Source organism: Canis lupus, chromosome 33, assembly GCF_048164855.1.
Source record: "Canis lupus baileyi chromosome 33, mCanLup2.hap1, whole genome shotgun sequence".
Taxonomy (NCBI): domain Eukaryota; kingdom Metazoa; phylum Chordata; class Mammalia; order Carnivora; family Canidae; genus Canis; species Canis lupus.
In genome coordinates this window covers 27,057,496-27,069,965 of record NC_132870.1, presented here as the reverse complement: position 1 = coordinate 27,069,965, position 12,470 = coordinate 27,057,496, and the positions used below count along the sequence as shown (strand labels likewise).

Below are 12,470 nucleotides of genomic sequence, written 5' to 3'. Positions count from 1 at the left end.
GTTGAGTTTAAAAAGTTCTTTATGGATCTTGGATACTAGCCCTTTATCTGATATGTCATTTGCAAATATCTTCTCCATTATGTAGGTTGTCTTTTAGTTTTGTTGACTGTTTCTTTTACTGTGCAGAAGCTTTTTATCTTGATTAAGTCCCAATACTTCATTTTTGCTTTTGTTTTCATTGCCTTCATAGATGTATCTTGCAAAAAGTTGCTGTGGCCATGTTCAAAAAGGGTGTTGCCTGTGTTCTCCTCTAGGATTTTGATGGATTCTTGTCTCACATTTGGATCTTTCAACCATTTTGAGTTCATCTTTATATATGGTGTAAGAGAATGGTCTAGTTTTATTCTTCTGCATGTGGATGTCCAATTTTCCCAGCACCATTTATTGAAGAGACTGTCCTTTTTCCAGTGGATATTCTTTCCTGCTTTCTCGAATATTAGTTGACCATAGAGCTGAGGGCCCATTTCTGGATTCTCTATTCTGTTCCATTGATCTATGTGTCTATTTTTGTGCTAGTACCACACTGTATTGATGATCACAGCTTTGTAGTACACTTGAAATCCGGCATTATAATGCCCCCGGCTCTGGTTTTCTTTTTCGGTATTCCCCTGGCTATTTGGGGTCTTTTCTGATTCCATACAAATCTTAAGATTGTTTGTTCCAACTCTCTGAAGAAGATTGATGATCACAGCTTTGTAGTACAACTTGAAATCCGGCATTATAATGCCCCGGCTCTGGTTTTCTTTTTCGGTATTCCCCTGGCTATTTATTGAAGAGACTGTCTTTCTTCCAATGGATAGTCTTTCCTCCTTTATCGAATATTAGTTGACCATAAAGTTCAGGGTCCACTTCTGGGTTCTCTATTCTGTTCCATTGATCTCTGTGTCTGTTTTTGTGTCAGTACCATACTGTCTTGAAAACCAAGGCTTTGTAGTACACCCTGAAATCTGGCATTATGATGCCCCCAGATATGGTTTGCTTTTTTAAAATTCCCCTGGCTATTCGGGGTCTTTTCTGATTCCACACAAATCTTAAAATAATTTGTTCTAACTGTCTGAAGAAAGTCCATGGTATTTTGATAGGGATTGCATTAAATGTGTAAATTGGCCGGGGTAACATTGACATTTTCACAATATTAATTCTGCCAATCCATGAGCATGGAATATTTTTCATCTCTTTGTGTCTTCCTCAATTTCTTTCAGAAGTGTTCTATAGTTTTTAGGGTATAAGTCCTTTACCTCTTTGCTTAGGTTTATTCCTAGGTATCTTATGCTTTTGGGTGCAATTGTAAATGGGATTGACTCCTTAATTTCTCTTTCTTCAGTCTCATTGTTAGTGTATAGAAATGCCACTGACTGCTGGGCATTGATTTTGTATCCTGCCACACTGCTGAATTGCTGTATGAATTCTAGCAATCTTGGGGTGGAGTCTTTTGGGTTTTCTATACGCAGTATCATGTCATCAGCGAAGAGGGAGAGTTTGACTTCTTCTTTGCCAATTTGAATGCCTTTTATTTCTTTTTGTTATCTGATTCCTAGGCTAGGACTTCTACTACTGTATTGAATAGCAATGGTGAGAGTGGACATCCCTGTCTTGTTCCTGATCTTAGGGGAAAGGCTCCCAGAGTTTCCCCATTGAGAATGATATTTGCTGTGGGCTTTTCGTAGATGGCTTTTAAGATGCCGAGGAATGTTCCCTCTACCTCTGCACTCTGAAGAGTTTTAATCAGGAATGGCTGCTGTATTTTGTCAAATGCTTTCTCTGCATCTATTGAGAGGATCATATAGTTCTTGTTTTTTGTCTTGCTGATATGATGAATCACATTGATTGTTTTACGAGTGTGGAACCAGCCTTGTGACCCAGGGATAAATCCTACTTGGTCATGGTGAATAATTTTCTTAATGTCCTGTTGGATCCTATTGGCTAGTATCTTGTTGAGAATTTTTGCATCCATGTTCATCAGGGATATTGGTCTGTAATTCTCCTTTTTTGGTGGGGTCTTTGTCTGGTTTTGGAATTAAGGTGATGCTGGCCTCATAGAACAAATTTGGAAGTACTCCATCTCTTTCTATCTTTCCAAACAGCTTTAGTAGAATAGGTATGATTTCTTCTTTAAACGTTTGATAGAATTCCCCAGGGAAGCCATCTGGCCCTGGACTCTTGTGTCTTGGGAGGTTTTTGATGACTGCTTCAATTTCCTCCCTGTTTATTGGTCTGTTCAGGTTTTCTATTTCTTCCTGTTCCAGTTTTGGCAGTTTGTGGCTTTCCAGGAATGCGTCCATTTCTTCTAAATTGCCTAATTTATTGGCGTATAGCTGCTCATAATATGTTTTTAAAATCGTTTGTATTTCCTTGGTGTTGGTAGTGATCTCTCCTTTCTCATTCATGATTTTATTAATTTGAGTCTTCTCTCTCTTCTTTTTAATAAGGCTGGCTAATGGTTTATCTATCTTATTAATTCTTTGAAAGAACCAACTCCTGGTTGGTTCCTCAGTGCTCCTGGGCCTGCGCTGGCGGATTCGCGCTCCCAGCCGCGCAGCAGCCTCTCCGCAAAGCCGCCGCCTGAGCCCCTCCGAGCTGCTCCCGGAGCCGCGCAGCCCCCTTCGCACAGAGCCTCTTCCTCTGCCAAAGCCGCCGCCGAGCTGCTCCCGGGCCGCGCAGCCCCCTCGCCCGAGCCCCTCCGAGCTGCTCCTGGGTCAATGCGTGCGCGCTGGAGGCCTTAGGGAGCTCAGTGCACTCTCCTGGGCATGCAGGTGTCTGTTAGTGTCCCCGGGAGCCCGAGGGCATCCCCGCCCTCCTGGGTCCTGCTCCACCTCCCCGCGAGCCCCTTTCCGCCAGGGAAGGTCGGTGCAGCTCCTGCTCCTCCGGGATGGGGCTCTCCTGTCCTGGGGACACTCGCCCCGGCCTCAGCCCGGCTCCTTGCGGGGCCCCTCCCCCTTGGAGGCCTTTTGTTTCTTCATTTCTTTTTTCCCCGTCTTCCTACCTTGATAGAAGCGTGAACTCTTCTCACTGTAGCGTTCCAGCTGGTCTCTCTTTAAATCTCAGGCCGAATTCGTAGATTTTCCGGATGATTTGAAGGTTATCTAGGTAATTTGGTGGGGACAGGTGACTTGGGGACCCTACTCTTCCGCCATCTTGCCCCTCCTCCCTACCCCTGCTTTCTTTTGAGGACCATTTGAATGGTAAGTCGTTCTTCCACCTTTCGTTTTCAGGCTGGAGGTGTCCTTAGGTCTAAAATAGTCTGTTGTAGACAGCAAATAGATGGGTCTTGCTTTTTTATCCAGTCTGATACCCTGTGTCTTTTGATGGGATCATTTAGCCTATTCATGTTCAGAGTTACTATTGAAAGATTTGAATTTAGTGTCATGGTAATACCTATTCAGTCCCGGTTTTTGTGGATTGTTTCTGTGGACTTCCTCTTTCTTTTACAGGGTCCCCCTTTAGTATTTCTTTTTTTTTTTTTTTTTTTTTTTTTCCCCTTTAGTATTTCTTGCATAGCTGGTTTGGTGGTCACATATTCTTTCAGTTTCTGCCTATCCTGGAAGCTCTTTATCTCTCCTTGTATTCTGAATGAGAGCCTTGCTGGATAAAGTATTCTTGGCTGCATGTTCTTCTCATTTAAGACCCTGAATATATCCTGCCAGCCCTTTCTGGCCTGCCAGGTCTCTGTGGAGAGGTCTGCTGTTAATCTAATATTTCTCCCCATTTAAGTTAGGGATCTCTTGTTCTAGCTGCTTTAAGGACTTTACCTTTGGAATTTGCAAGTTTCACTATTAAATGTCAAGGTGTTGAATGGTTTTTATTGATTTTAGGGGGGGACCTCTCTATCTCCTGCATCTGAATGCCTGTTTCCCTCCCCAAATAGGGAACTTCTCAGCTATGATTTGTTCAAATATGCTTTCTGTTCCTCTGTCCCTCTCAGCACCCTCTGGAACCCCAATTAAACATAGATTTTTGCTTCTGAGGCTGTCGTGTATTTCCCTTAACCTTTCCTCATGGTCTTTTAATTGTTTTTCTCTTTTTTCCTGCATTTCCTTACTTGCCATCAACTTGTCTTCTATGTCACTCACTCGTTCTTCTACCTCATTAACCCTCGTTGTTAGGACCTCCAGTTTGGATTGCATCTCGTTTAATCTATTTTTAATTTCGGCCTGATTATATGTAAAGTCTGCAGTCATGAAGTCTCTTGAATCCTTTATGCTTTTTTCCAGAGCCACCAGTACCTTTATAATTGTGCTTCTGAATTGGCTCTCTGACCTCGAAATGTTATCCAAATTCTATAACTCTGTAACAGAGAGTACGGTTTCTGATTCTTTCTTTTGTGGTGAGGTTTTCCTTCTAGTCATTTTGCTCAGTGCAGAGTGGCTAAAAATGTGTTGTACTGGAAAAAGGAGGAAAGAATAAAAGGAGGGGTATCCTCTAGTTCTATATACTGTAAATCCCTCGACTTCCCCTGGAGCCTTCCAGCACTGCTCCATCAAGAACTTGTGCTTCCCCTGTCCTTCTAGCTGGTCTTCTGGGGGAGGAGCTGTTGTGCTGATTCTCAGGTGTGTGTACCTGGGGGAGCTACCTCGCCCCCTGCCAGGTGCACAGCTCAGTGGGAGCTGTTTACCCCGTGAGGCCCCTGTTCCCTGTTGGCCCCACTCTGTCCCATGCACAGGGTGACACCAGAAGGAAAAACACCACTGGCAGCAGCCAGCTCTCCAGCCCTGGAGTCAGCTCCCCTAGTAACTACCACAGTCTCCTAGTCTACTCAGGCCTGGGTGCTCTGGGGGTGGAGTCGCTGATCTGCACACCTCGGGGGCACCTGGCAGCAGGAGTGTCCTCGCTGTCCTTTGCCCTCCCGGGGGGAGCACAGGATCCTGGGCTGTGTCCCCCAGTGCCCTGGAATCCAGGGCCTGCGCTGCTGGCATCGTGCTCCTGGGCCATGCAGCCCCCTCTGCCCTGAGCCTCCACCTGAGCTGCTTCCGAAGCCCCACCGGGCGCTTGCTCCAGTCCTTTACCCAGCTCAGCCCCCCGAGGTATGGGGCGTTCTCTTCAGGGGAGCACTTCCTCTGTTAGTGACCCTGGGAACCTGAAGGCCCCACTGCCCCTCCTGCGGTTCTGCCTGATTTCCCTGCTAAGTGCCCCTCTGTCCAGGAAAAATCCACTGCAGATTTTTAAAGTTCCCACTTCTCCCAGGCTGGGCTTTCCTGTCCTGAAGGCTTTTACCACCAGGCCGTAGCCCAGCTCCTTGTGGGGGGTCCCTCCTCCACTTGATTCTTTATTTTCTTTAAGCACCTTCCTATCTTGTTAGAAGCACAAACTCTTCTTCCTGTAGTGTTCCAGTTGTTCTCTTTTAAACTCAGGTTGAATTTGTAGGTTTTCAGAATGATTTGAAAGTTATCTAGGTAAGTTGGTGGGGCCAGGTGACTTGGGGATCCTACTCCTCTGCCATCTTGCCCCACCCCCCAAATTAGAATATTTTAATATATATCAGTTATAAGTATATAGTACTGCTTATATAGTATGTTCATTTAGAAACAGGACTGCCTGTTTATAAGAAGAAATTCTCCACTCTAATTTGAATCTATTCAAAAATTGTTAATGTAATTTAGTGCCTTTTGGCATATGTATCTTACCAGAACCATGCTGTCAAGAGAAATAACTCCTTTGTCTTCTGTACTACCATATCTGTGGCAGTGAGAAGAGGAGAGGTTTCATATTATCAGAGTTACTTGCAGTATTAATACACTTTGGTGACAGCAATCACAATAATGGGGCAAATCATTGCCAATTTTTATTCATTTCCTGTCAGTTCGTCATCCTGCCTTCCTGTATTCTCTTACAGATAGCTTATGGATATATATCACCTATCTTTTTGTGTGTGAATTCTCCCAAGAATTTTTAATCCTTTTAATTCTCTATTGAAAGAAGTCCTTGCTTTATTACTGATTTTGTTGGTGAAAGTCTGTATCTTTGAGTTTGGTTGGTTGCTTGATAAGAATGCCTATTATACCTACCATATGGTAATGATTAGAATTGTAGAACCATATAAGTGCTGAAATTCAAGAGGACTTCCAAGATCAAGTTGTCTAAATGTCTCATAAAGTAGATGTGTCAGAGATGTTGCTAATAGCGTGTAATATCAGAGATTAAACTCCAAATTCCTAGCTTTCTCTCTACCATTACAGTAAACCAGAGAATCAAGAATTGTTCTATGCCTGATTCTATACAACATGACCAAAATTTGAGATGGTTTATTCACTTGTTCCTTCCGTAGTGGTATAAATGGAAAATGTAAATTATCTTTTTAATTGCTTAATGATTCCCTTAGGGATTCCACATGGTATTTCATTCTTTAATTTATCCCAAACCTCTTCCTCCAGGTGCTGAACTCCCTTAAACAATTTTATTTAATTTTGTTTTTGTTTTTATTTCCAACTTTAACAGGAAAATTTCCCCTATTTTTTTAAATTTATTCATGAAATGTACTATGTATGGGATAACAATGAATAGAGCACAATAAGGCTGTGCTGTGTTGTGGGGGCTGGGAGATTAGCTAAGCATACTCTGTTAGCTAAGTGATTCTTTTAACATATTTGTCTTCCTGTGTGTATAATTCAAATGACACCTTAGTAAAATGGCAAAATGTCACAGACTTTCATCACAGATTGTCAAAGATATGAAGAATTTTCCCAAGAGGATGCTTTCGGTTTGAATGTGCCTATCTTTAATTGATTGTATTTTCAAAGATAGATGTTTCTAAGAGCTATATTTTGTCTAAGTCAATAATTTAGACAATTTAGATATAATAATATATCTTCTCTTATTTTTTGCAGGGGGCTATTCATGCCAAGTATGATGCAATTGATAAAGATACTCCAATTCCTACAGATAGACAAGTATGATTTAGATTTTCTTCAACATCCTAAGATAGTTCTGCCAAATCTTTAAATTTTAGGAAAACAGGAGAAATTTTATTACGAATACTCAGCAGCCATCATATGTATATAGTATTAGAGTAAGCATAGCTCTTATTTTCTTCACAAGTTAGTGACTCAGAACTATTTCTTAAAAGAGTTAAGAGCAGGTAACTTTTCCTAATGTACTTTTTTATCTGAAGAATTTTCCCTTTATTTAGACCAGATTGTAAAGGAAGGTTTTTTGAAAACTATATTAATATATACCTTTTCATTAGAAATGGTCTTTTTTTTTTGTTTAAGTATACATACAACTTTTTTGGTGCTTCCAGAGGACTAACATAAAATTTAAAATCCTCAGACACCAAGATTATGTAAGTGCTCTATTCTGAAATTCAAGACACAGTCTTTCCTTTTCCTTATCTTGACATCTATTGGAGATCACGACTGTATTCCAGTTCTACCTGATTGTTTCACTGTTTTACAGATTGAAGTGGACATTCCTCGGTGTCATCAGTATGATGAACTATTATCATCACCAGAAGGTCATGCAAAATTTAGGCGTGTATTAAAAGCTTGGGTCGTGTCTCATCCTGATCTTGTATATTGGCAAGGTAACTTCCCCCCCACCCCCAATTATTAAGACTCTTTTTGAAGTATTTGGAGCATGTTGCATGACTAACAATTTGAAAAATTGAAACAAAACATCAAAATATCCTTGGCTTTCAAGACAGTTGATACTGAAGTTACCCATTTTTTGAAAGAGCTTTTTTTAAAATTTTGTCTAAATGCCTGGTGGATATCATTTGAATGTATGATATTTAATTAAACAATTTGCCATAATGTTGATTAGGAAAGTAGGAAGAATATTCTGTGCTGTTGTAATCTTTGGGGATACTTTTTTATTGCTTATGTACATTATAGAATAATATTGTACCATAAATAATTTGGGGCTAATTGATAATCTTGTCATTGAATGATTTACAACTTGGTTATCATGGTTATTAGGAATTAGAAAATAGGATACCACCCTAAATGCTCATTTTATTTGTTATCTCTTCTTTTTTAAAAATAATTTTGATGTTCCATATCCTTGATTTTTAGCCCTTCTCATTTTCAAGAATAAGATGCCCATTCTTCCCAGTTCTATTTTTTAATTTGTTGTTATGAACAGTAGTTTTTATTTTTAAATCTAAATATCTATCTGGCCAAACTTAAATTGAAGCTATTATTCTTCCTAGCCTTGTCCATTGTAGAATTCCATTTCTTCCTAACAATTATCAGATAGATTTATGTGCCTTCCTTTAACATGACAACATATGAATAGCATTGTTATCAATAAAAGAAATATGTCTAGGGCAGCGCCAGCGGTTTAGCTCCACCTTCAGCTCAGGGTGTGATCCTGGAGACCCGGGATCGAGTCCTGCATCGGGCTCCCTGCATGGAGCCTGCTTCTCCCTCTGCCTGTGTCTCTGCCTCTCTCTCTGTGTCTCTCATGAGTAAATAAATAAAATCTTAAAAAAAAAACTCTAGGAAATAGATATTATTAAAAATTTTTAAATAAAAGAAATATGTAATATATTTGTATTTTACTTCACAATTTCTAAAAGATTGCTTTTCATCATCTCAGAGAAACTTGTAAGACAAATTTCCATCTCCAGGATAAGGATATATGCTTAGAGATGTTAAAATGATGCCAAAATCACACAGGATCAGAGATGAGACCATATTCTAAGTCTTCTATCAATTTTACATTTTTTGATTACTATATTTCTCTCTTTAACTCATAATAATATTGATAATAACAATAGCTGATTTGTATTGGGCATTTACTATGTACCAGTCATTATCAATTATGCTTCACACTACCCAATGATGTAATATATTTCTGGATGGGTAATACTTATAATGCTTAATCTATATAAAAGTAATGTGGGGAACTGAATAAGGTATGTATATACACTTATATTGATTTATATTTATTGAATTATTTCTCCCCAACCCCTTGTAATCAGGTCTTGATTCACTTTGTGCTCCATTCCTATATTTAAATTTCAATAATGAAGGTAAGCCTGTTTATCATTTAAATAATCATTGTACATATTTTTCTAAAATATTTTATTCAGACAGGAAAGGTTTTTGTTTTTGTTGTAAGGTTCTTGACTCTTCATAGTAGATACTGTAAATTTCTGTGAAATAATCTGTTAGACTCATTTTAGAGGATGTAAGATTAATCTATCACTAGAGTTTCAGTCGTGACCAGGCAATGACTAGAAATTTAGGGAGAATCTAAATATGAATTCATCTTCTGAGATGACCATTTAATGAAACTTTGGAGAAAATTTTGACTTTTTTAGAGATTAGCTTTAGTCTATGTATACTTTCTGAATAGTTTATAAAGAAATAAATAGTGGTCTTGTATCTCCAAAGCTGATCATTTCAGTTATTCCTTAATGAAGACTTTTCTTGTTCTCCCTCTTGAATGCATATAGCACCTTGTATTTCTGGAAATGTATCTTGTGCATGTTTTTTAGTTATTTATATACTAATATAGTAACCCTTTCTTTGTTTAGTAGCTTTTTTTTAATGGCAAGTTTTTTTATTTTCTGCCCCCTTTTTATAATGCCTCTTTTATAGAAGGTTTTTCAAAAACTATTTGTTAAATTTAATTGATTCTAATCACTAATGATATCACATAGAGAGGCTGCTACCCTATATATCATGAATCTCCAGAAATTTCAATCTTGAAATCTCCCATCTTTTTCAAATTCTATTTCATGTCAGAATTTACAAAGATTTCAGGAATTTAGTAGAGATAGCATAATTCCAGAGAGCTATAATTTCACTATTTGAGTGATTTTTTAAAATGCACTGTTCTCTGACGTCAATACTCATTAATCTAGAACAGAGATTTTGCTGTGTTTAGTCAAGCATAGTCTATTATCACACATTGATCAAAAAATGAGATCTGTGTTTCAAAGAACAGTTTATGACTAGAGTTCCTAAATCCAAAGTTCTCAGACTCTTTTGTTTGTATCAACAAAAATTAAGGATCTTGAGGTCTGTATGGCTCATTAATGATGATGAAATTTAGAGATTTTTTTTTCTGGTAATAAAAGTTTTTATTGTTGTGGGATAATGATTGCCACTCTCATTTGAAACTGAAAAATTACTAGGGTGGTTATTTTTTGTTGCCCAAAATATTTCCGTTTTAAAGACAGAGGGTTGGGATCCCTGGGTGGCGCAGTGGTTTGGCGCCTGCCTTTGGCCCAGGGCGCGATTCTGGAGACTCGGGATCGAATCCCACGTCGGGCTCCCTGCATGGAGCCTGCTTCTTCCTCTACCTGTGTCTCTGCCTCTCTCTCTCTCTCTGTGACTATCATGAATAAATAAATAAAATCTTTTAAAAAAAATAAAAAATAAAAAAAAAAAAATAAAGACAGAGGGTTCCCCTCCCCACTTAATTTTGTGTTTCCATCAATTGTTAACATGACTCTTGTTTAATAGTAGATTCAAGGATTGTGTGCTGAGTGGCTTCTAGTCATTTACCCCATTGGCTAATTTGCTATGTATCTTTGCCTTATTCTTTCTTAGCTTTGGCTTATGCTTGTATGTCTGCCTTTATCCCCAAATACCTGTATAACTTCTTTTTGAAAGACAACTCACACGTAATACAAGGTAAGCAAATGTCTTTACTTGCCTTTTTACAAAGAAAGTGCTTATGTCAAAAGTAACAATACTCAGTTACATTTATGATGGTGACCCAATAAAATATGATAATAACCCATCACTAAAACCGATAAAGAGACCATTAAGTTTAGTCTTTCTTCCAAATCTATAGAGAATTATGATATTTTTCTACTACTAACCGAAGACAAATATGTTTTATAGGAAGGAAGTTGCTTTTTGCTTTTATGTTAATTTAGTAAATCCAACTTCAAGAGTCATGTAATGTCAACTTCTGAGAATTTATGAAGTTATGTATTATAAGAGTGTATCTTATATCTTATTGAGATATGTCCCATACTTATTCATAGTTTCCTTATTACCTTTATCAGTGATATTTATTATAGAATTGGCATATACTCTTTAAGATTCCAGCAATACCAAAATGAGTGGATTTAATAACAGCACTTTGGATGATACCAAGATTTCAGAGACTATACAATGCAAATAACTTGTCAAATAGTGACCAAAACAAACTGAAACAATTAAACAATTATAGAAAATATTCAGGTGAGTATTTGTGTATCACAAAAGGTGATTCCTTAATCTTTAGTTAAGTCAGAAATAATGCTGTTATTTTTAAAGCTAACATGAATCCAAAATATTAACTGAACTTTCATATCAAAAGCCTGGAAATAATCTTTTCCCAAATTTATCAGACCTCTGTTAAAGCATAGCACCTAGCTAGATTCCTTTACTTTAAGAAAGATGAAGATATTTGGAGAATCCTCAAAAAAAAGGGGGGGGAGGGCAATTAAATCAGAACTTATAAAATGAATTAGCTAGCTCTTAGAGGGCCATATTCCATAGTTTCTATTACATGTGTTTTTCTTTTAGTTCTGTATAGATTCCTATTTCAAAATATAGAAATTATTTACCTCCAAAAAGTTTTTTCTAGTAGTTGTTTTATAATACAGATATTTTATATTGATAATGAATTTCCAACTTGAGAAAGATGAGTTTTTATACTTTTTAACTGCAGACTTTTAAAATACACTTTAAAAAGGCTTATTAAACAGATAAACAGGACAAGATCGTGTTTCATATAAGTACAAGAGAAACCATAGTGTACACAACATGAATTTGGAAGGACTTAGAAAGGCCAAAACTAGTCTTAGTTTGTTAATCAGTAATATATTTTAACATTTAATATTGTAATTAAAAGACTACACTATTATTTAAAGTTTATTTTTGTGTTAATAATTTTCTCATAAATACAAAAATGAATACTTATAAGTCAATGAAATAAACATTACATACTACTATATTAGCATAGAGGATGAAGTTGGGAAATAATTTTGTGTTTTTTCAAATTTTCTTTTCTTTTTGGTAGCAAAGGGAAGAGAGAGTATGTCTAGAAAGGTTTCATTAAAGAGAGAATATTTATTGATGAATTGGAAATTTAAGTAGGAATTTACTTGGCAGAAAAGGATAAAAATATCCTTAAGACAGAGGACAAAGACGAGAACTACAGTAAAAACATCCAGAATGGGTTGATAAAATAGCCAGTAGTCAAGTCTATTGCCTGAAATCCAAAAAAACTAAAGAAGGAGGTGAAACAGTATGCTGATTATTTGTTACTAATCAAGTAATGTTCCCATGTGTGGGAACTTTCTAAATTTCATCTTGTATCCATATTATGAAATTGTTTTTGAGAACAAACAGATGACTTATTTATAAATAGCTGCATAAAAATATGAGTGTCATACAAAATCCTTACACTGTTATTTGAAAAGTATGTAATGAATTAAGAATCTGTTTTAGGGATCCCTGGGTGGCGCAGTGGTTTGGCACCTGCCTTTGGCCCAGGGCGCGATCCTGGAGACCCGGGATCGAATCCCA

General features: G+C 37.6%; 1 protein-coding gene across 6 annotated transcripts in view; it reads left to right on the top strand.

The window, feature by feature from the left end:
• The window catches only part of TBCK (TBC1 domain containing kinase), a 222,120-nt gene that overhangs the window by 83,907 nt on the left and 125,743 nt on the right, over nucleotides 1-12,470 (top strand). For all 6 annotated transcript variants that reach the window (XR_012023194.1, XM_072810106.1, XM_072810107.1 and 3 more), the window contains 4 exons: nucleotides 6,822-6,884; nucleotides 7,390-7,516; nucleotides 8,918-8,968; nucleotides 10,497-10,580. Coding sequence is in view for 5 of the 6 variants with exons in the window: in XM_072810106.1 (XP_072666207.1) it covers nucleotides 6,822-6,884; nucleotides 7,390-7,516; nucleotides 8,918-8,968; nucleotides 10,497-10,580 (325 nt within the window). In the remaining variant the exon portion in view is untranslated. The remainder of the gene's footprint in view (nucleotides 1-6,821; nucleotides 6,885-7,389; nucleotides 7,517-8,917; nucleotides 8,969-10,496; nucleotides 10,581-12,470) is intronic.